We start from the raw sequence: 22,590 nt of genomic DNA, 5'->3' as shown, positions 1-22,590 counted from the left end.
CATTATCACTCTGGCGGCCATGTTGGGAACTGGGTCAGACAAGGATGAGCGTGGGAGACGAAGACCATTTAAGAAGCTCTGGCACTCGGCCAGTGTGAGCTAGCGGGGGACTTCAGCTTGGAGCTAGAGTGGAGGTGCATCTTGGACATATTTGGATATGTTTTGAAGGAAAAATTTAGCCCACAAGAGTCTTCGACAGATGGGCTCTGGCGAGTGAAATAGACGAAGTGAAGGGTCACAGGTAGTAGGATGGAGTGGCCCTCTGTGGAAATGACGGGCCTGCAGGAAGATCAGGCTTTGAGGGGCAGAGAGGAGTTTGGTTCGGGGCCTCTTAAGTTTGGGATGCCTGTTGCACATGCAGCAGCAGATTTCAGCTGGGCGTTTGGATACACGTATCCGGCACAGCACTCACAGGGTGTGTCTCTACATTCGTGTAACGTGCTGAAGAATTCTATTTGCTAGAATTTTATTTAAGAATTTTAATTGTATTGGGCTACACCTTTTTTTTTCTTTCTGGGCTGTCATTTTCAAACTTTCAAACCAAATTATGCTAAAGATTCTGATCTAATTAGTCTGGGTTGGAGTCTAGAAAGCCATATTTTAAAAGCATTCCATAGGATTCTTTTTTTCATTGAAGTATAATTAATATAAATTATATAATTGATTTAAAATATCCTGTTCATTTCAGGTGTGCAATATAGTGATTTGAAATTTTTAAACATCACAAAATGATTCCCCTGATAAGTATAGTTATCCTCTGTCAGCATACACAGTATTAGTGACTATTTGCCCCATGCTATACATTACAGGCCCATGACTTACTTGTTTTATAACTGGAAGGTTCTGGCTCTTTACCCCCTTCACCTATTTTGCTCACCCCCTAAACCCCCCCTCTGTCCAGTAACCAACAGTTTCCAGCATCTACGAGGCTGTTTGTATTTTGTTCTGCTAGTTCATTTATTTTGTTATTTAGATCCCATATGTAAGTGAAATCATATGGTATTTGTCTTTCTTTGTCTAACATTTCACTTAACATTTATTTCACTACCCTCTAGGTCCATCCATGTTGTTGCAAGTGTTCATGCTTTTTTATGGCTGAGAAATATTCCACTGAACATATGTACCATGTCTTCTTTATCCATTCTTCTATCAATGGACACCTTCGGGGCTCTTCATATCTTGTCTATTGTAAATAGTGCTGCAATAAACATAGGGGTTCATATATCGCTTCAGATTGGTGTTTCCATATTTTTATTGGAAATAACCCAAAGTGGGATTGCTGGGTCATATGGTAGATCTATTTTTAATTTTTTGAGGAACCTCCATACTTTTTCCAAACTCAAAAGAGTTTTCCACTGTTTCCACAGTGGCTGCACTGATTTACATTCCCACCAACAGTGTAGGAGGGTTGCCTTTTCTCCACATCCTCACCAACACTTGTTATTTTTTGTACATTTGATACTAGCCACTCTGTGAGCTGTGAGGTAATAGCTCATTGTGGTTTTGATTTCCATTTCCCTGATAACTAGTGATGTTGAGCAATTTTTGTATTGTTCATGAGAGGAGTCAAAATATTGCTTGATTTTAGCCTTTAGGTAGATGGCAAAAGCTCAAAAGTAATCATAAAGAAAAGGGATATATACATTACAAATTGTTAGGGAGGAAAAGGGGAAAAAAGTGGCAGGGTGAGGAATAAAAATGTTTTAAATAGGGGGAAGAAGAAAACAAAACATAAGGAAAAACCACGACAACTGGAAATCTAACTTAGATCATGGAAACAAATCTAAATATATCACTAATACAACAAATGTAAAAGGATTAAACTTGACAGTGAACTGTAGAGATTTTCATGTTGAATAACAAAAAGAAAACCCAGATATGTGTTTTTTATGAAAGACATCCATAAGGTATATATTAAGGACATAGTTTGAAAATAGAAAGATGGTAAAAGATAGATCAAATACTAACAGAAAGATAGTGCACCTATGTCAACTTCCAGCAAAACAGATATTAAGACAAAGAACATTATTAATGATAGAGAAGATCACTGCATGATAATAAAATGTTTGATTTGCTAGGAAGTAATGCGATTCAAAACAATAATGCATAGTAAAATAGCCTCAAAATACAAAAAGCAAAATTAATAGAGCTGCATCATGAAAATAGCAAATCTGCCCTCATAGGAGAACAGACATGCCTTAATTGTTCATATCCAAGCCAACAAAAAATCAACACACATATAAAATATTTGAGCAACTCAATTAACAGACTTGATCTGATGGACACATCTAGAGGTATAACATCAATAATTGGAGTATCACATTCTCTCAAATATATTAGAAACATTTAGAAAAATTGTCCACGAAGGTAGCTGCATCAAAATTCCATACTCTACAGAACTGCTTTCATCAAAAAGGAATCCAAAGAGGATTTTTGCTTTAATGAAAAAAGCCCGTACCACATTAACATACGTCTTTCTTAAAAGCAAAGTAGCATAACACAATCTTGGAAAGCAGGGGTACCTGTATATGCCTGTAAGGTCCATTTGGTCGGAAGTGTTGTTTAAATCTGAAGTTTCCTTATTGATTTTCGGTCTCAGTGATCTCCATTGTGGACAGTGGGGTATTAAAGTTCTCTACAGGAACAATCAAATGACCAGCGGAACTAGAGAGATCAGTAACTGATCCGGACATATATGGGCACTTGCTGTATGAGAGCAGGGACATGGCATATCAGTAGAGAAAAGGAGCTTATTCAGGTAAGTGGAACTGCAAAAAAAACAGGTGGCCATATGAAAAGATGAAATTTGATCACTCTTTGCACCCCAGTGAAATGAACTGCCTTACACAACAACTAACTTCAGCTCGATTAGAATTTGAATATCAAAAGAAAAAGTTTAAACTTGTTCAAACTATAGATGGATGTATTTTTCGCCTTAGAATGAGGAAGTATTTGTATCCATCAAGATTATAAAAACAAAGTCCACCACGAGGTAGATCCTCAGAGGGAAGATAAGACAGGGGACTAGTTGCAAAGGCCTTAGAAAGGTGAAAAGACCCAGAGGTGAACAACCGCATAAAACCCCTTCTACCCCTGGGGTCTGAGGATTGAGGAAAAGGGGGAACAGGTGATACCACCAGAGCTCAGGAGCTGGGTCACCCAGTAGGAGCCTAGAGGCCACTGTAGCTATGGAGGAGACATCGCCACTCTGAAGATGCCACCCAGAGCAGGAGAGAAGGGGGGAAAATACCCTGGCTTCTCCCACCTCTTGCTTTTTAACATCAGGCAAGTTCCTCCCACTGGGAAAACTTAACTGGCAGCTGATGGGCATGCGAGCATGAGGGATGCCAGCTCCTGGTGACTAAAACAGAGCAGGGAGAGGGCATGGAATAAATCTGAGAGCAAACAGGCAAACAACCAGCACAAGTTTCTTAAACTGGTCACAAAAACCATGAACGAAAAAAGAAATGACAAATTTACAACATTAAAACACAGAACTTTTGTTCATTAAAAGTCACCTTAAGGAAAATGAAAAGTCCAGCTACAACTTGGGAGAAGGTATTTGGCAATGCACGTGCCTGACAAAGGATTCGTATATAAAGAACTACAAATAAATAAGAAGAGAAAAACAAATAACTCAACAGGCAAACAGGCAGGAGACATGGACAGACATTTCACAGAAGACGAAACACATATGGCCCACATGCACATGAGCAGATGCTCAGCCTCATCAGCAATCAGGGAAATGGAACCAAAAGCACAGTGAGATGCCGTTTTACACTCATTCAACTGGCAAAAAGTAAGAAGTCTGACAAGTGTTGGAGAGAAGAACAGAATATCTTATCCTTCACTAATGGGATTGCAAATTGCTACTATCACTTAGCCAGAACAATTTGGCATAATACTCTGAACTTGCATGTTTGTATACCCTACAATGTAGCAACTCCACTTCTTGGTACAATAGGAGACATAGCTAAGAACGTTTACAGCAGCACTGTTTGCAATAGCAGGAAACAAGAGCAACCTAAATGGCCATCAACAGGAGCACGGACAAGTGCATTATGGTCAACTATTCAGCAGTGAACATGAATGAACTACAATCTTAAACAATAACATGGAAAAATTTTAGTATCAACGTTGAGCAAAACAAAGAGGTTACATGTATAGTGTGATCTTCTTTCTATAAAGGTCAAAAGAAGTAACATGACTACAAAGACAATCTATTGTCCAGGAATAAATAAATAAATAAATATATATATATGATTTGATTATGTATATTAAAGCATTGCAATTATAAATACAAAAATTCAGGGTACTGATTGCCTTGCAGTGAAAGGGAGAGACAGGGATGGGGATGGAAGATGAGCACAAAGCCAGATGTCAGATACAGGTAATGTTTTCATTCTCAAGTTGGATAGAAGGATCATAGGTGGTCTTTATATTAGCTACATAGTTAAAATGTTTAAGTTAAGGCCATGCAAAAACCATTGGTGGGAGAGGAGTCAAGATGGCAGCGTTAGTAGGGCAGGGGAAATCTCCTCCCAAAACTACATATATTTTTGAAAATACAACAAATACACTATTCCAAAAAGAGAGTCCAGAAGATACAGGACAACAGCCAGGCTACATCTACACCTGTGAGAACATAGCCTCTCATGAAGCCGGTAAGATACAAGCCCTGGCCTGGCAGGAACCGAGCGCACCCCCAACCCCAGCTCGCTGGTGGGAGGAGAGGAATCAGAGCAGGGAGGGAGAGGGAGCCCAGGAATGCTAAACACGCAGCCCTAGGCATCCGCACTGGTAGCACAGACACACAGTAAGAGGTGTGCTGGATATTAGGGAAACGGGACAGTAAAACCTGTGAGTGGGTCCTCAGGGCCAGCGCCCCTGGGACAAAAGAAAAGCGAGTGTCTTTTGTAAGTCTTCAAGAGACAAGAGCCTCACAGCTGGACAGAAGCACCCCAGCACACTCAGCCCAGCAACTGGGAATCCCAGTGAACTCCAGGCCCCCTAACCCCTGGGTGGCAGCACAGCTCTGAGGCCCCTCATGGTGATAAGCAGCCTCCCACCCATTCCTCCTCTGGCGCGGCCCTGCCATAGTGGAGCAGCAGCCTGAGACCAGCCACACCCACAGCAGCCATGCGGAGTCACCTCCACAGCCACCTGGACCAGACTCAGACACCCCGTCAGCACGCAGCTGCACAGCACAAGCCACTAGGGATTGCCGTTCTCACAGGGAAGGAAGGTGATGAGCAAGCGGGAAGGGAATTTGTTCTCCCAGGTGACACAGGCACCAACTGCCACGACTACCTCTATTGCCATGAAAAGGAAGAAGAATTTGATTCAGACCAGAATCACACAGACATCCCCCTGAGAGGGAACCTGGGGACATAGATTTAACCAATCTTCCTGAAAAAGAATTCAAAAGAATGGTCATAACCATGCTGATGGAGCTGCAGAGAAATATGCAAGGGTTAAAGGATCAAGTTCAGAGGGAGAACACAGAAATAAAAAAAATCTCTGGAAGGACTTAAAAGCAGAATGGACAAGGTGCAAGAGGCTGTTAATGGAACAGAAATCAGAGAATAGGAACACAGAGAAGCTGATGCAGAGTGAGATAAAAGGATCTCCAGGAATGAAAGAATATTAAGAGAACTGTGACCAATCCAAATGGAACGATATCTGCATGATAGGGGTACCAGAAGAAGAGAGAGAAAAAGGGATAGAAAGTGTATTTGAAGAAATAATTGCTGAAAACTTCCCCAAACTCGGGGAGGAAATAGTTGCTCAGACCATGGAAGCACACAGACCTCCCAACAGAAGGGACCTAAGGAGGACAACACCAAGACACATAATAATTGAAATGGCAAAGATCTAAGATGAGAACAGAATACTAAAGGCAGCCAGACAGAGAAAAAAGGTCACCTACAAAGGAAACCCATTAGGCTATCATCAGACTTCTCAACAGAAACCTTACAGGCCAGAAGAGGATGGCATGATATATTCAGTGCAACAAAACAGAGGGGCCTTGAACCAAGAATACTGTATCCAGCATGATTATCATATAAATATGAAGTAGGGATTAAACAATTCCCAGACAAGCAAAAGCTGAGGGAATTTGCCTCCCACAAACCACCTCTACAGAGTATTTTAGAGGGACTACTCTAGATGGAAACACTCCTAAGGCTAAATAGATGTCACCAGAGAAAATAAAATCACAGCAATGAAAGCAGACCAGACAAATACTAACTAAAAGCAAAAAAATAAAATGAACTACCCACAAAAGAGTACAAAATAAAACACCTAACACATAAAGAATGGAGGAGGAGGAATAAGAAGGGAGAGAAATAAAGAATCATCAGACTTTGTTTATAATAGCTCAATAAGCAAGTTAAGTTAGACAGTAAAATATTAAACCAGCTAACCTTGAACCTTTGGTAACCATGAATCTAAAGCCTGCAATGGCAATAAGTACATATCTTTCAATAAGCACTCTAAATGTAAATGGACTAAATGCACCAATCAAAAGACACAGAGTAACAGAATGGATAAAAAAGCAAGACCCATCTATATGCTGCTTACAAGAGACTCACCTCAAACCCAACGACATGCACAAAGTAAAAGTCAAGGGATGGAAAAAGATATTTCATGCAAACAACAAGGAGAAAAAAGCAGGTGTTGCAGTACTAGTATCAGGCAAAATAGAATTCATAAAACAAAAAGAGTAACAAGAGATAAAGAAGGACACTACATAATGATGAAGGGGTCAGTCCAAGAAGAGGATATAACCATTCTAAATATATATGCACCCAATACAGGAGCACCAACATATTTGAAACAAACACAAACAGAATTAAAGGAGGAAATAGAATACAATGCATTTATTTTAGGAGACTTCAACACACCACTCACTCCAAAGGACAGATGCACAGGAAATAAGTAAGGACACAGAGGCACTGAACAACACACTAGAACAGATGGACCTAATAGACAGTAAAGAACTCTACACCCTAACGCAGCACACATTCTTCTCAAGTGCACATGGAACATTCTCCAGAATAGACCACATACTAGGCCACAAAAAGAGCCTCAGTAAATTCAAAAAGATTGAAATTCTACCAACCAACTTCTCAGACCACAAAGGTATAAAACTAGAAATAAATTATACAAAGAAAGCAAAAAGGCTCACAAACACATGGAGGCTTGGCAACACGCTCCTGAATAATCAATGAATCAGTGACCAAATTAAAATAAAGATCAAGCAATATATGGAAACAAATGACAACAACAACACAAAGCCCCAACTTCTGTGGGACGCAGCAAAAGCAGTTCTCAGAGGAAAGTATATAGCAATCCAGGAATATTTAAAGAAGGAAGAACAATCTCAAATGAATAGTGTAAAGTCACAATTATCGAAATTGGAAAAAGAAGAACAAATGAGGCCTAAAGTCAGAAGAAGTAGTGCCATAGTAAAGATCAGAGAAGAAATGAATAAAATTGAGAAGAATAAAACAATAGAAAAAATCAATGAAACCAAGAGCTGGTTCTATGAGAAAGCAAACCAAATAGATAAGCCTCCAGCCAGACATATTAAGAGAAAAAGAGAATCAACACACATGAACAAAATCAGAAAAGAGAAAGGAAAAATCATGGCGGACCCCACAGAAATACAAAGAATGATTAGAGAATACTATGAAAACCTACATCTAACAAGCTGGAAAACTTAGGAGAAATGGATAACTTCCTAGAAAAATACAACCTTCCAAGACTGACCCAGAAACTAACAGAAAATCTAAACAGACCAATTACCAGCAACGAAATTGAAGCGGTAATCAAAAAAACAACCCAAGAACAAAACCCCAGGGAGAGATGGGTTTACTTTGGAATTTTATCAGACATACAGAGAAGACATAATACCCATTCTCCTTAAAGTTTTCCAAACAATAGAAGAGGAGAGAATACTCCTAATCTCATTCTATGAAGCCATCATCACCCTAATACCAAAACCAAGCAAAGACCCCACCAAAAAAGAAAACTACAGAGCAATATCCCTGATGAACGTAGATGCAAAAATACTCAACAAAATATTAGCAAACCGAATTCAAAAAATACATCAAGAGGATCATACACCATGACCAAGTGGGATTCATCCCAGGGATGGATGGTACAACATTTGAAAATCCATCAACATCATCCACTACATGAACAAAAAGACGGACAACAACCACATGATTATCTCCATAGATGCTGAAAAAGCATTCGACAAAATTAAACATCCATTCATGATAAAAAAAACTCTCAACAAAATGGGCATAGAGGGCAAGTACCTCAACATAATAAAGGCCATATATAATAAACCCACAGCTAACATCATACTGAACAGCGAGAGGCTGAAAGCTTTTCCTCTGAGATCAGGAACAAGACAGGGATGCCCACTCTCCCCACTGTTATTCAACATAGTACTGGAGGTCCTACCCACAGCAATTAAACAAAACAAAGAAATACAAGGAATCCAGATTGGTAAAGAAGAAGTCAAACTGTCACTATTTGCAGATGACATTATATTGTACATAAAAACCCCTAAAGACTCCACTCCAAAACTACTATAACTGATATCGGAATTCAGCAAAGTTGCAGGATACAAAATTAACACACCAAACTCTGTGGCTTTCCTATACACCAACAATGAACTAATAGAAAGAGAAATCAGGAGAACAATTCCATTCACAATAGCATCAAAAAGAATAAAATACCTAGGAATAAACCTAACCAAGGAAGTGAAATACAAGGAATCCAGATTGGTCTGAAACTATACCCTGAAAACTATAAGACACTCTTAAGAGAAATTAAAGAGGACACTAACAAATGGGAACTCATCCCATGCTCTTGTCTAGGAAGAATGAATATTGTCAAAATGGCCATCCTGCTCAAAGCAATATACAGATTTGATGTAATCCCTATCAAATTACCAACAGCATTCTTCAATGAACTGGAACAAGTAGTTCAAAAATTCATATGGAACCACCAAAGACCCCGAATAGCCAAAGTAATCCTGAGAAGGAAGAATAAAGTGGGGGGAATCTCGCTCCCCAACTTCAAGCTCTACTACAAAGCCACAGTAATCAAGACAATCTGGTATTGCCACAAGTACAGAGCCACAGACCAGTGGAATAGAATAGAGACTCCAAGCATTAACCCAAACATATATGGCCAATTAATATACAATAAAGCAGCCATGGACATACAATGGGGAAATGACAGCATCTTCAACAGATGGTGCTGGCAAAACTGGACAGCTACATGTAAGAGAATGAAACTGGATCACTGGCTAACCCCATACACAAACGTAAATTTGAAATGGATCAAAGACCTGAATGTAAGTCATGAAACCATAAAACTCTAAGGAAAAAACATAGGCAAAAGCCTCAGACATAAACATGAGTGACTTCTTCCTGAACAGATCTCCCCGGGCAAGGGAAACAAAAGCAAAAATGAACAAGTGGAGCTATATCAAGCTGAAAAGCTTCTGTACAGCAAAGGACACCATCAATAGAACAAAATGGTATCCTACAGTATGGCAGAATATATTCATAAATGACAGATCCAATAAAGGGCTGACATCCAAAATATATAAAGAGCTCACACACCTCAACAAACAAAAAGCAAATAATCCAATTAAAAAATGGGCAGAGGAGCTGAAAAGACAGTTATCTAAAGAAGACATTCAGATGGCCAACAAACTCAGGAAAAGATGCTCCACATTGCTTGTCATCAGAGAAATGCAAATTAAAACCACAATGAGATATGACCTCACCCCAGTAAGGATCTCCATCATCGAAAAGACAATCAACAACAAATGTTGGCGAGGTTGTGGAGAAAGGGGACCCCTCCTACACTGCTGGTGGGAATGTAAATTAGTTCAACTATTGTGGAAAGCAGTATGGAGGTTCCTCAAAATGCTCAAAATAGACTTACCATTTGACCCAGGAATTCCACTTCTAGGAATTTACCCTAAGAATGCAGCACTCCAGTTTGAAAAAGACAGATGCACCCCTATGTTTATCACAGCACTATTTACAATAGCCAAGAAATGAAAGCAACCTAAGTGTCCATCAGTAGATGAATGGATAAAGAAGAGGTGGTACATATGCACAATGGAATATTATTCAGCCTTAAGAAGAAAACAAATCCTACCATTTGTAGCAACATGGCTGGAGCTAGAGGGCATTATGCTTAGAGAAATGAGCCAGGCGGAGAAAGACAAGTACCAAATGATTTCACTCATATGTGCAGTATAAGAACAAAGGAAAACTGAAGGAACAAAACAGCAGCAGAATCACAGAACCCAAGAATGGACTAACAGTTACCAAAGGGAAGGGGACTGGGAAGGATGGGTGGGAAGGGAGGGATAAGGGTAGGGAAGGAGAAGGGGGGTATTAAGATTAGCATGTATAGTGTGGGGGGGCACGGGGAGGGCTGTGCAACACAGAGAGGACAGGTGGTGATTATACAGCATCTTGCTACGCTGATGGACCGTGACTGTGGTGGGGTGTGTGGGGGGGGTACTTGGTGAGGGGGGAAGCCTGGTAAACATGGTGTTCTTCATGTAATTGTAGATTAATGATAGCAAAAAGAAAAAGAAGTACCCTGAGTTTTTCTCACCCCTACCAGCTGCTCTCAGCACCCCTGAGCCCCTGGAAAGCACCGTTAGTCTGAACAATACCAGTCTCACCCAAGGAAGAGGGAAAACGGAAAACATGGGGAGGGGCTGCTGCCTGTAGACCAGGATGTGAGCACATGAGTAAGCCCCCTTTTGGAGAATGCTTGGCAGAATCTATGCCCAGGGCATTAGCCTGAGGTCCAGCAGTCTTTCTGGCGGGGCTCAAAGCACTGTAATTTGGGCGTGAAAAATGAAGGTGACCTCAGTCTATGCTCACAGTCTAGCTGAACCTGTATAGAACAACTACATATGTACAACTCTGTGTCTATGTATATGTGCATGCTTTAAGTCTCTGTATTTTCACAAGATTGATATCCTACTGTGTATTATTTTGAATGCACTTTCATTTTTATGGAGCAGTTTATTTGGGGCTTTTCCTTGTCATTAGACATTCTTTTGAGACTGTGTTCTTGAAGTCCTGAGCTTTGCCCAGTGGCTGGGGTCTTGCCGCCCCTCCTCCAGCTGGAGAGGAAACCACCTGTCCTGCCCCCAACTCCTATGCCTGCCCCCACTGCCCCATGAGTTGTTTCTCTGACCCAGCAGCCTCTGGAGTTGTGACATCACTGGGGCCTGGATTCACTCCTTGCGTGGAAGTAGAAGGGGCCTATTTTCAGAAGCCATGGCAGGCGAGGTCCAGAAGGCCAAGAGCACGCAGGTCAGGTCAGGTCACCCGTCATCACTGCTCTGGTGAGAAGAGCACATCAAATCCAGCAGCCCACTCGGACCTCGCCACCGTGCTGGGTAAAGGAACTGAGGCGAGAGGGTCACGTGACTTGCTCTGGGCTAGAGCAAGCTTGCACCCAGGTCTTTGGATCCCCAAGGTCACTGGTCTTCCACCTACTCACCAGCCCTCCCCACAAGTAAGTCTGGTGAAGCAAGCGAATTTATCAATCAATCACACACCAAAGCCACAAAAACACTTTTATTTGCTACCACAAATACAGAATTGAATTAAGGCAGTGTAATACATTTCCACTTATCCTCACAAGCTTTTTGTACAGATAATTTTGCTTGAAGTGTCAGTTTGAATCAATAATTTAAATTTCTATTAAACAGCAACTTTTTCTTGAAACCTAGAGAAAAATCATTTCCTGGGCTGTCAAGTGTGCTGATACAAGACATCTACAACTTAACATTGTGGACCACTGATGCTCAGCCAAGGGTGGTGGGGACGCTGGAGTTGGCCTCCTCCCAACCCCACCTCCCTCCCCAGTTGGGAGGCCCAGAGAGAGGAGGCAGAAACAGCATTCACACCCTCCAGGCTGCACTCCATTCAGTTTTGGCTTCCAGCTACTACCTCAAATTCCCTTTTGAATGAAAAAGAAAAATGTGAAAACAGACTGTAGAGGCATCAGGCTGTTGGAAAAAAATGTCTGAGGAAAAGAGCAGTTATGAATTCTAATATTCAAAACACGACTAATTGATCCTAGCAACCGTAAATTTGGATTTTAGGAGAAGAAACTAGTTTGTGATAAACTCGTTTCTCTGGAACTAAATGAAAGAAAATCCTGGCAAATACTTTAAAAAAAGTACATGACTACAAATAAGGTAAAACATCTCACCATTCCACATTCATGTTTGACAATAAAAATCAGCACCGGTGTTCGAATTTTCAAAAGACAGAAATAATTCAGTGCAGCCATTATCTTTTCTTCTGCCATTTGATCTCATAGGCATAAAATTCATTTTCATTTTCATAAGAGCTTATCGAATCATTCTTCAGATACGAGTCATATTTTGTCGCTGGAATTTAGAAAAGACAGTTTCCGGTATTCACATTCTATCACAACTGCCTGACTACCATTAAAAGTACAGCATAGAGTTACCCACTTACAACATAAAGCTCAGCGGTCACATTCACTTGACAGAAGCCCCCACCACAGCACCCCTTTCCCAGCGCACATGCACCCCTCCCCTCCCACACCTCAAGGAAGGGGAGAAGAAAGCAGGAACAATTGGAGGAAATGGGGACACGGGAGGAGGGGGTAATCTAAGTCTGCGATTTCAAGGACCAGTGTGGGCTCAAGGGCAACCATCAGGAGGTAAGCAAGGCTCAGAACAGCATGTAAAACTTGAGGCAAATTTGGTCTATAAAATAGCAAGCACACACACGCACATACACTCAGAGTACATACGTAAAGGAGGAGTATGCCTAAAAGGTGGATGCAGCTTACACCATGTCTGTCAGTGTCTGCATGTGCCTGTCTGTGTAATCTCACTTCGGATTACATATGCTCCACCCCTCCTAAGAGCACTTTTCACACAGCCATCTCATCAGAAACAGCTTCAACACTGATAACCACAACCTCATGGCAATCACTGGTGGCAGTGGTGACCACAGTGAGGTCAAGAATGTCAGCAGCAGGGGCAGGCTCCAGTGCGCTGGCAGCAGACTCGAGGGACCCACTGGCAGGGCTAGAGACAGGCTCGGGGCAGTCAGCGATGTCACACTCAAGGTGGCCAGTAGCGGTGGTCTCAGGGTGGCAAGAGGCAGTGAGCTCAGGGTGGCCAGCAGCTGTGGGCTCAGCATGGCTGGCAATGGCAGGCTCAGGGTGGCTGGTGGCAGCAGGCTCAAGATTGCTGGCAATGGTGGGCTCAGAGTGGCTGGTAGCAAACTTGATGTGGCCAGTGGTGGGTTTCAGGTAGCTGGTGGCAGGGCTGGAAGCAGTCTTGGAGGGGCTGCCAGCAGGGATGTGGTGGCCAGTAACGGGTTTAGGGTGATCAGAGGCAGGCTGAGAATGGACCGAGGCAGGCTTAGGGTAGATAGTGGCAGACTTGGGGTAACCAGTAGACTTGGAATAGCCAGCAGGAGGCTTTGGGTGGCGAAAGACAGACTTGTGATGTCCAGAGGAAGATTTTCGGTAGGCAGAGGCAGACCTGGAGTGGCCAGAGGCTGGCTTGAGGTGGCCAGAGGCTGGCTCAAGGTGGCCAGAGGCACGCTCAGGTTGACCAGCTGCAGCATCACCAGGTAGTGGAACATTCCGGACTTTCATTGGCATTTCCTCCACAGTGGGACAAGCATGAGCTTGGGCTTCTTCACAGGCATGGTCACGGGCACGGGCCTCCCTCGTCTCGCGAACATCATTGGTGAGGCCAGAGAGGAACAGGATAGGGTGCCGCATAGCATGGAAGATGGTCCAGTATTCTCTTCGGAAATTCTCATTGAAGAGCCCGTAGATCACAGCGTTGAGGCAGCTGTTGAAGTAGGCTATGAAGTAGGCTACAAGATAAAGCCAGGTGGGGATCTTTCCTGCCATCTCCTTTGGACTGAGAGCCACCAAGAGAGTGAGCACGTTGATAGGGCACCAGCACGCTGCAAAGAGGAGGAAGATCATAAACATGGTTAGAAAATTTCGAACCTCAGCAAGCTGGTTCTCAGGATTCTGCCCAGCCGGGTCATGAGCCGCCAGCACTTTGGTCCAGATCCTCACATAACAGAAACCCACTATGAGCAGAGGGAGGACGAAGTGGATGCAGACGATGGTCACAGCAAAGACAGGGTTGTTCAGATAGTTGAAGATGCAGGTGTACGTGCGAGGATCATACTCGATGGTGCCAATGTACATGTTAGGCAGGACAGCCAGGACAGTCATGATCCAGGTGATGATCAGATAAATGCAAGTATTGCGCACACTGAAGATCCACTCGTACTGGAGGCTGTGACAAATGTAGCAGTAACGGTTGATGGCAATTGCCACGATATTGAAGATAGAGCCGACCACACACAGCCCTGTGATGAATCCGACCATCTGGCAATGGAACTGGCTCAGATCCCAGCCTCCAATGGCCATGGCATGCAGCATCAGAGGGTAGGGATAGATGGCCACAAGCATATCGGCAACAGAGAGGCTAACCACGAAGATGTTGCCTGAAAAACACATGGGGGGAGGTGGTAACAGAGAAGAATAAATGGTTAAGTTTGGAAGTCTACAAATTTAAGCTGGAGGGAAAAGCCAGCTGGACTCATGACAATTTAGAATTCTAGAATCCTTTCAAAGAAATACAGTTGTGTTTTCAGTTTTATTTACAAGCATGTCCCAGGTGATTCCGATGCACAACTAGGTTTGCAGGACCTGTCCGTTGGCCACCTTTTTTTCCTTTCAAACATCACTTCTGCTTTGGGAAAGAAAGCAGTAAGCACAAAAGCCCCTTGAGGACCTCTGCACACCCACTTGCTGCATGCTGCCACCATTTTGTACAGAAACAAAACGCACACTTTCTCCCCTACAGGGGGTGGGTAGAGAAGGGAGAGGGGAGTAGAGGCGAGTTAGACGAAGCTGTCGTTGGAAAGCAGGCTGGAGGGTGGAGGGGGAAAGGGAGAGATTAGAGGAATGTCAGGAAGCCTCAAACATCCCCACCCAAAAAAAGTGATCAGCCCTGTCTTCTCTAGCCTGGCATTGCGTTTGTAATGCAAACACGTCTACAGAGAACTGTCTCAGACGGTAATCTAAGACCAGCCCCGTAAATACTTAACATTTCTGAGCGTAAAAACTGAGGGGAAGGGGCGAGGGGAACCCTGTAAAATTTAGTGTGAGACCAAAGAAATAGTGAGCAGGGAGGGGAAAAAATCAGGAAAAGCCCTGAGAGGATTCGCAGGAGTGCCTGCCGGGTGCGGGTCCACACGCAGAGCCACGCGCCGGCCCCTGGCCCTGAGATTTGCGCCAGCCGCGGGCTGAGCTGGAAAGTGAACGGGGGGGGGGGGTCCCCTCCCCTTTTGCAGGGCCCAGGCGGGAACGTTTTTGTAAAACCCTTTCAAAAAAAGAAGTAAGAGGCCAAGTGCAGGCGCAGAGCCCTCTGTTTTTGGAAACACCTCGTTGCTAATTAGCATTGGTTTGGCAAAATACTGCACTTCATCTTGGACTGAGAGAAAATGGGCTCCTTTTAAAAGGGCAAAGGAATGGCTCCTCCTGCTTCCTTACGCTGGCGTTGCCAAGGCGCAGCCTCTCTGCTTTCTACCCAAGAAATTCTTTCTAGAGTTTACCTGAAAATAATGAATTAGGAGAAGACAAGGGAACAAGAGAGGGCAAAGCCTTCAAAACCAAACCGCAAGAACCATAAAAACCTTTCCTTGAATTATAGAAGGTAAGGAGACGGAGGAACAGAAAAGAAATGAAGTAAAAAGTAAATGGGCTTCGCTAGTGGCCCCGGGCCCCGTGGGCCCGCACCTCGGGAACCCACTGCTGGAGTGAAGGTGTGGCCCCACGCCCCAAGAGGGCCAAGGAACGATCAGGCGCACCCACCAGAGTTCCAAAGAGAACTTTGAATGACCCTGTGCCTGTCAGTGCATTTTGAAACTTGTGTGATGTTGGTGATTCCTCGCCCAACGACAGAAATTCCCCAGGCTCTGGCCACCTCCTCTGCCTGCCCTGGGCCGCTGGGTGCCGGGTCCCCTCCTCCCGCCCCTGGCCTCTTGGCCGGCCACCCTCCCTTCCGGGCTTGACCTGGGCTGGGGGGCTGGGGGACCCCTTCCCCTCTGCCTACCAGCCCACGCGGAGGGCTCGCCACTTCTCAGCATCTGCGGCCCCGGCCGCCCCGCTAGCAGCGGGGCCCCCCTTGGCACAGGCTGGCAGCCCGGGGGGTCCCGCCTGCCGCCGCACCCCATCCCAGGTCCCCGCGCTTCGCAGTCCCTCGGCGCCCCCCAACCCTCCCCCCCACCCCCCGGCTCTCCCGCAGCTCTCCCGCGAGCCTTGCCCAGGGCTGCCTGCTGTCTCCTTGTCCTGGAGACGCCAAGCCCGCGACCCTCTCCGTCGTCCCACCCGGCGGCCCCCCACCCCAGTACCCCGCTTACGGAATTCGGGATCTCCGCTGCCGCCGCCTGCTGCGCCCGGACCGCAGCGGCTCACTGCCGTGCGCCCCAGGATGCGCGGACGGAGCTCGGCTCTGGCGGGCTCGGACCGCCTGCTGCACACTCGGGCTCTGGCTCTGAGCGCAGCTGCCGCCCGGGAGCCGACGGGAGCCCCAGGGCCGCAGGGAGCGGCGGCTTGGCCGGGCTTGGGTGCGGCCACTGCGCCGTTCTCCTCCGGTAAGCGCTTAGCAGCTGCCGCGAACTTAACTTTCGCCCAGCGGGTCGCCGCCCCGCTGCTCCCTCCGCGTCAATTGTGTCCGAGCTGCCTCTGCGGCGTCCGGCTCGGCGTGCTGTCCCCAGGCAGCCGCTGGACTGTCCGCTGCGGGGCCCGCTCCCTCGGCATCAGTTCCCGACGGGGCAGGGCTGGGAGGTCTGCCGCGCACCACGGGAACCCGGGCTTTGCCCTTGGACGCCCAAAGCTGATTCGCAGAGCTCCGTCGGCCTCAAGAAGCTCGAGGCTAATGGGGCCCCAGCAGAACAGCACCGCCCGGGTTCGCGGGGTATTTAGAAGGAACGTGTAATGTGAGGGCACTGTCGATGGGCTCCCTGTTCTGGGCACCCAAATTAACACTTTGGGGATGGCAAGTGGCAGAACGCTGGATAGGGAGAAGGAAGGGTGGCTTACCAGAATTTCGGAGCTTCTTGTTCTTCGTCACAGCCAAAATGACCATGGAGTTGCCAATTAGGTCTACGACAATGGTGATAACCATTGCGCAGAACATGAAGGTGATTAGAGCCGGTGGGTAGTCCGGCTGTGGCACCTTACAACCAATACAGCCGTATGGAGCAGGAGCAGCCAGAGCAGACCCCATGTTGCTGCTGGAGACCGTTAGGATCTCCCAGCAGGTGCAGAAAAGACGTACACCTGCTCTGTCACCAGGAGCTTCTGGGAACCTGCCTCCCCTCTGAGAATCAGAGAGCAAAATGGCAGCATCCCAGCCCTCTCCGATGAGCTTTTAAAGCCTCAAGAGGTGGCTAGCCCCACCCCAAGTCCCTCTCCCCGACCAATCATAGCTCCTTGACCACCCCCCGTTTGGTCAACAACTCTTCTTGGACAAATCCACATCGAGGTGTTGTCTTGCTTCCAAGTGTCTTTCTTGTATGTGCTTCCCCTCTAGCCGCTCCCCACCATCACCATCCCTTAGGTATCGTGATGAGCTCAGAATCCACCCCTCACCAGCTACTTCGCATCCCATCTGTCTCAAGCAAGTTCTTCTCCCTCCCCCTCCAACGCAAATGCCCTGGAAAGCGACACAGAATGCATAGCAGGGGTTTGGGGGCCCTCTTGGTGTCCAGGGCCCACCCAAGTCAGTCTGAAGCCCCCGGAAGAACGTCAGGGGCACCCAGCAGCTCCCTGGGCCCTAGATATATGCCCCTAGCGTCTCCTTGAGATGTTTATCCCATTCCAGGCGCTGTCGCCTCTGCAGAGCCTTCTGCACTCCGTGGTGAGAGGGGAACAGCTGCCAGGGGCTTCTGTCCCCAGTCTGGGTCCCCAGTCTCTGAGGAAGCTATCCCCACTCCAGGGCCTACCAGAACCCGGTTGGCTCCCTTAAGTGGCAGCGGCGGATGGCCACTTAGCCCGATCATGGACTTGGGCTCTCCGAGAGATGGCCCTTGCGCGCGGCTCTGGGAGCCGGGAGCGAGTCTGCAGTCTGGGAGCAAAGGGAGTACCTTGTGGCCGCTCGACCCTAACTTGGGTCGAGCGAGAACTGGAGCCCAGCTCCTTCCCGGCTGCCGCACACCCGGGCTGCGGGAGCGCAGAGGCTGGTTGGGAAAAAGTAAAACCGGCAAGAAAGCCCTTCTCTTGGGCTGCCATGCCTTCAAAGAAACCTCTCCAGGTGCTCCGCGCGCCCTGCAGAGTGGCGCAGGGCGCTCCGGCAGGCTCCGGGGATGGCGCCGCAGCGGCGGGACAGGCGCGGGGGGCCGGGGGGCGGGGAAGGGGGTGCAGCCAAGAAACCAACAGCAGACCAGCGGTCCCCGCCCCTGGCAGAACAAATCTCGGTCCTTCTCCCCAGCCATCCCCTGCCATCCCCTGCCAAAGGTCTCATTCAACCTCCCCCGGACCGGGCCGCCTCCTAGCCACGCGCACCTCCCTCCCCAGGCGTACTGGTTCCCTGCCCTGGCCCAGGCTCCGGGAGCGCGCGGGCCACGGGAAATCCGAAGGGCTCTGGTCCTCGCTCCTTCCACAACCTCGGGCACGGGAATGGATTTCTGCCTGCTACTAAAAGTTATGGATCTTATCGAGAAGTCTCCCAGAAAATCTGAGCAAACGCCTTGAAACTTGTCTCCCAAGCCTGGCCTTCTTACTGCAGTGGGGGAAAGGGGTTGCGCTGTCCCGGAGCGCCACCGTCTGGACACTGCCGCCTCCTGCCCCGCGGGGCGCTGGGCGGACACGGGAGGGCTGGGGGCGGGTTTCGCGAGAGACTTCGACCTTCGGGGACCTTTGAGGCCAAGACAGACTCGTCTGAAAACAAGACTGAGCGCACTTAGCTGAAAAGCCCAACACAGGAATGCATCCTTGTTTGCAGATGAAACCCGCCCCCCGCCCTCCTCCCAATCTTGCGCTCGCCGCGGGGGAGGCACTGGGCACGAACAACAATCTCCCGCCAGGAGCCCTTTCTCATTCATTATCTCAATGCTCCTAGCGGGCTGGAGCGGGCCGGGCTTAGTCAGGATCTACTCCTAAAGGCAGCCCAAGAGCTCGCCTTGCTAGTCTCCCCAGGAAGCGGTGAGCACCGGGAAGGGGCCGGCAGCCAGAAACTTGTCCACATCCTGCTGCTTACGGTGGTTCCGCGAGGTTGCATCCTTTTACTTGTGGCAAGGAGCGGTTTTTAATTCAGATTTTTAAACATTTAAGGAAAAAAGGAAACAGGGACCTAAGACACTGGTGTCTCCCCTGCCCGCCCCCCAAACAATCCTGTAAAGAGAACTGGCAAGGTGTTCGTTCGGGCACTGTTGTATTCCAGTGCACCGCGCCTTGGATGGGGTGGCCCCACGGCTGGCAGAGGCCCAGGGCACGGGGGATTCTCCCTGGATATGGCCTGGACTTCCCTGGGACTGGGACTGAGGAGTGAACACAGAGAGGGTGAGCTGATCCCCTGGCCCCTGGCCCTGTTTGGACATTGCTTGACCCTGACTTCGGGGATCTTGTATTTTTCAATACCAGACAAGTGAGAGAGGCAACTGTTTTCATAAGGGAGGGGAAGGGATTCTGCATATGGTTAAATTTCCTTATTTTTAATGAACTGTCTTAATAAAGAACCTGAACATTGTCCTAGTGCTAAGAAAAACAGATGGATACTGAATCCATTATCTGGATACATATGAGGGAGAAAAACAGTCAAGAGTTTGGAAGGGCAGGACAAGACTCATGCGCGGTAAGTTCAATTCCTCTGGCAGAGTTGAGGGGTGAGCTCTTCATCGGGTAGAGGGCAGTGTGTGGTTTATTGAAGCTTCCAAAGGATTTTTAATTAAGTGTCTTTCTGAAGGACTGTGACGAAACCCTAATAACTGAGAGTATAGAAAAAGCACTTTATGTGGGATTTGAAAGTTGTAAGATACAGATCAAAATAGAGGAGAACAAAGACATTCCCTGGGGACCCCAAGAAAACCTTGGAAAGCCCTCTGGAGATTGGGAAGGAGAATAAAGCAATGCACAGTCCACAGGGAATTGCATAGTATTTGCAGTCCTGGAGCCCAGCCAGGTCCCCGTGTGGTCCCTTCCCCTACATCACTCATTATAAGGTGAGGGAGACTACGCAGTCTGCCAAAGGACTCTTGGCAGTGAAAGCTTGGGACGTCCCAGGCAGAGGTGGGGCCAAGGGGCATTATGTACAGAAGGTAGAAATGAAGCGGTTTTTTTCTTCTTGCTGATACAGAAACCTCCCTTTCATCTCAGCCTCCACATCTCTACTCTTTTGAAGAACTGAAGACCAGAGTGGGCTTGTCAGTCAAGGCGGTAGCTGGGAACTCAGCACTCTTTTTAAAGATGCGAGAGAGCAGAACAAGCCAGCAGTGTCCGCTCAGCAACAGGTGACTGTTCTGCACACAGCAGGAGAGTGCCACGCCGCCAGACCCCTGGATACTGAGGCCATGGTGGAAGGTCACCTTTGGTCAGACCTATTTGGCTCTCTGCTCACCCCTCAAGCACTGTAAGTCCTTGCCTCTAATTAGCAAAGGTGATTTTAAATAAGCATTTTATCATTCTCAAAATCCCATTGGGGATATATTTTCTCACAACAGTGCTATTTAACAGATGAGGAAACTGAGACTCCGAGACATGAGAGGACTTGCCCAAGGTCGTGCCAAGGCTGGTGGAGGATCCCAGGTTTGAATATGGGCCCAGTGTCCCCTCAGCTCAGGCTTTTCTGCCACAGCCCAGCTTCATAAGGTAGTGTTTTTGCACCATATTCATCCTTTTGAAGTTCACAGTTCAGTGGGGTTTTGTATATGCAGAAAGTTGTACAGCTATCATCACCGTCTCATTTCAGAACACTTCTGTGGCCCAAAAAGAAACCCTGTCCCCATTAGCAGTCACTCCCCCTGCCTCCAGACCCCCGCTCCCAGAAACCACATCTGCATTGTGTCCCTGTGGACTTGCCCATTCTGGACGTTCCACGTCAGTGGAATCATATAATGTGACCTTTTGTGTCCAGCTTCTTTCCTTTAGCATCATTTCTTTGACATTCATTCGTGTAACATATGTCAGAGCTTCATTCCCTTGAATGGCCACATAGTAGCCCATTGTACGGAGAGAGCACATTTTGTTTATCCACACATCCACCGATAGGCCTTTAGGCGGCTTCCACTTTTCGCTACTGTGACTAATGCTGCCATGAACGTTTTGGGTTCTCTTTTAGCCCCAAACAGCCCCTGGCCTGTGACAGGGAAGCAGAGGGCCTCTTAGTGCCAGCTCACACCTTGCCACTTCCCCAGGGAGGGCTGGACAGCCAGCCAAGGGCTGTCCCAAGCACTCCAACCTTCTTTGGTCAGTGCTTCCCTGATGCCACCAGATCATCTGCTGAGGCCACATTAGACCATTGGTTGATGCTCCAACGTATTAAAACTGTCAGAATGAGAACTTGGTGCAACCCCAGTAAGAGTGAAAGTATCTTTCAGTTTGAGTACAAGCAGAGCATTCTCCATTCGTTCTTGGACCTTCGGGGATGTCTTATCTCTTCATGGAAGATACACAGGAACCTGGAAGCTACTCCCCCCACCCCATCCCTGCTCCACCCCCTGGTCCTACGCCAGCACTAAGTAGAGGCCTGATGAATGGAGACTATATTTGGCTCAATTCTTGAAAATAAAAACAAATGTGAGCCCAGCTCTGCCCCTGGTCGGCTGTGTGACATTGGGCAAGTTAGCCTCTCTGTGTCTCAGTTTCCACAGCTGTAACACGGAGATGATCATAGTGCCTCATCATAGGGTTGATAGGAGAATTAAATAGAATAATACAAGCACTTAAAACACTACCCAGAACAGAGTAAGCATGCAACAGCCGCTAGTTAGTGTTCTTATTCTGAAGGTTTCTGATGCTCTGTCTAAACTCAATCCTGTTGCGCTTCCATAGAGGACATAGGCTCTCGGAGGCACTGGAGACTCTGCCCCCAACTGCGCCATGCTCCAAGGTCTCTTCCCTCTGGCTCTAATTCCTGGCAGAAGCTACCCAGTGGGCACTCTCGGGCATCCCAGGTCACCATGACATGTTGGCAGTGTGTCAGATGAAGGGGACATACCAGGTCACTTGCCTTCTCACTGCCATCTTCCCAGAATGCTTCACTGACACAGTTTGTTCAAGAAGGGACATTATTTCTTCAAGAAGGGACCATTGGATTTCCTGACTCTGGTCAGAATGAAGACACAGAGGATGGTGGGTGTAGAGGCAGGTCAGACCTGAGGTCCACAGGAGGCTGGCTGAGCACAGGCAGGGAGAGCCGCGTTTCGGCAGAGCCTGGGGCCAGCCCATGCTGAGGAGGGTCTAGTTCCAGGTCGAGGTGGTGGCCAGGAGCATGGCAGAAGCCTC

General features: G+C 47.1%; 1 protein-coding gene across 3 annotated transcripts in view; it reads right to left on the bottom strand.

Moving 5' to 3' along the window:
* Nucleotides 1–11,628: 11,628 nt before the first annotated feature.
* GPR50 (G protein-coupled receptor 50) overlaps nucleotides 11,629–22,590 on the bottom strand; it is a 67,307-nt gene continuing 56,345 nt past the window's right edge. For all 3 annotated transcript variants that reach the window (XM_073227473.1, XM_073227471.1, XM_073227472.1), the window contains one exon: nucleotides 11,629–14,588. In XM_073227473.1, the coding sequence (XP_073083574.1) occupies nucleotides 12,979–14,553 (1,575 nt within the window). In that variant the 5' untranslated portion in view covers nucleotides 14,554–14,588 and the 3' untranslated portion in view covers nucleotides 11,629–12,978. The remainder of the gene's footprint in view (nucleotides 14,589–22,590) is intronic.

Source organism: Manis javanica, chromosome X, assembly GCF_040802235.1.
Source record: "Manis javanica isolate MJ-LG chromosome X, MJ_LKY, whole genome shotgun sequence".
Taxonomy (NCBI): Eukaryota; Metazoa; Chordata; class Mammalia; order Pholidota; family Manidae; genus Manis; species Manis javanica.
Note: the sequence above shows the minus strand (reverse complement) of the source record. Positions and strands in the feature narration are given on the sequence as shown.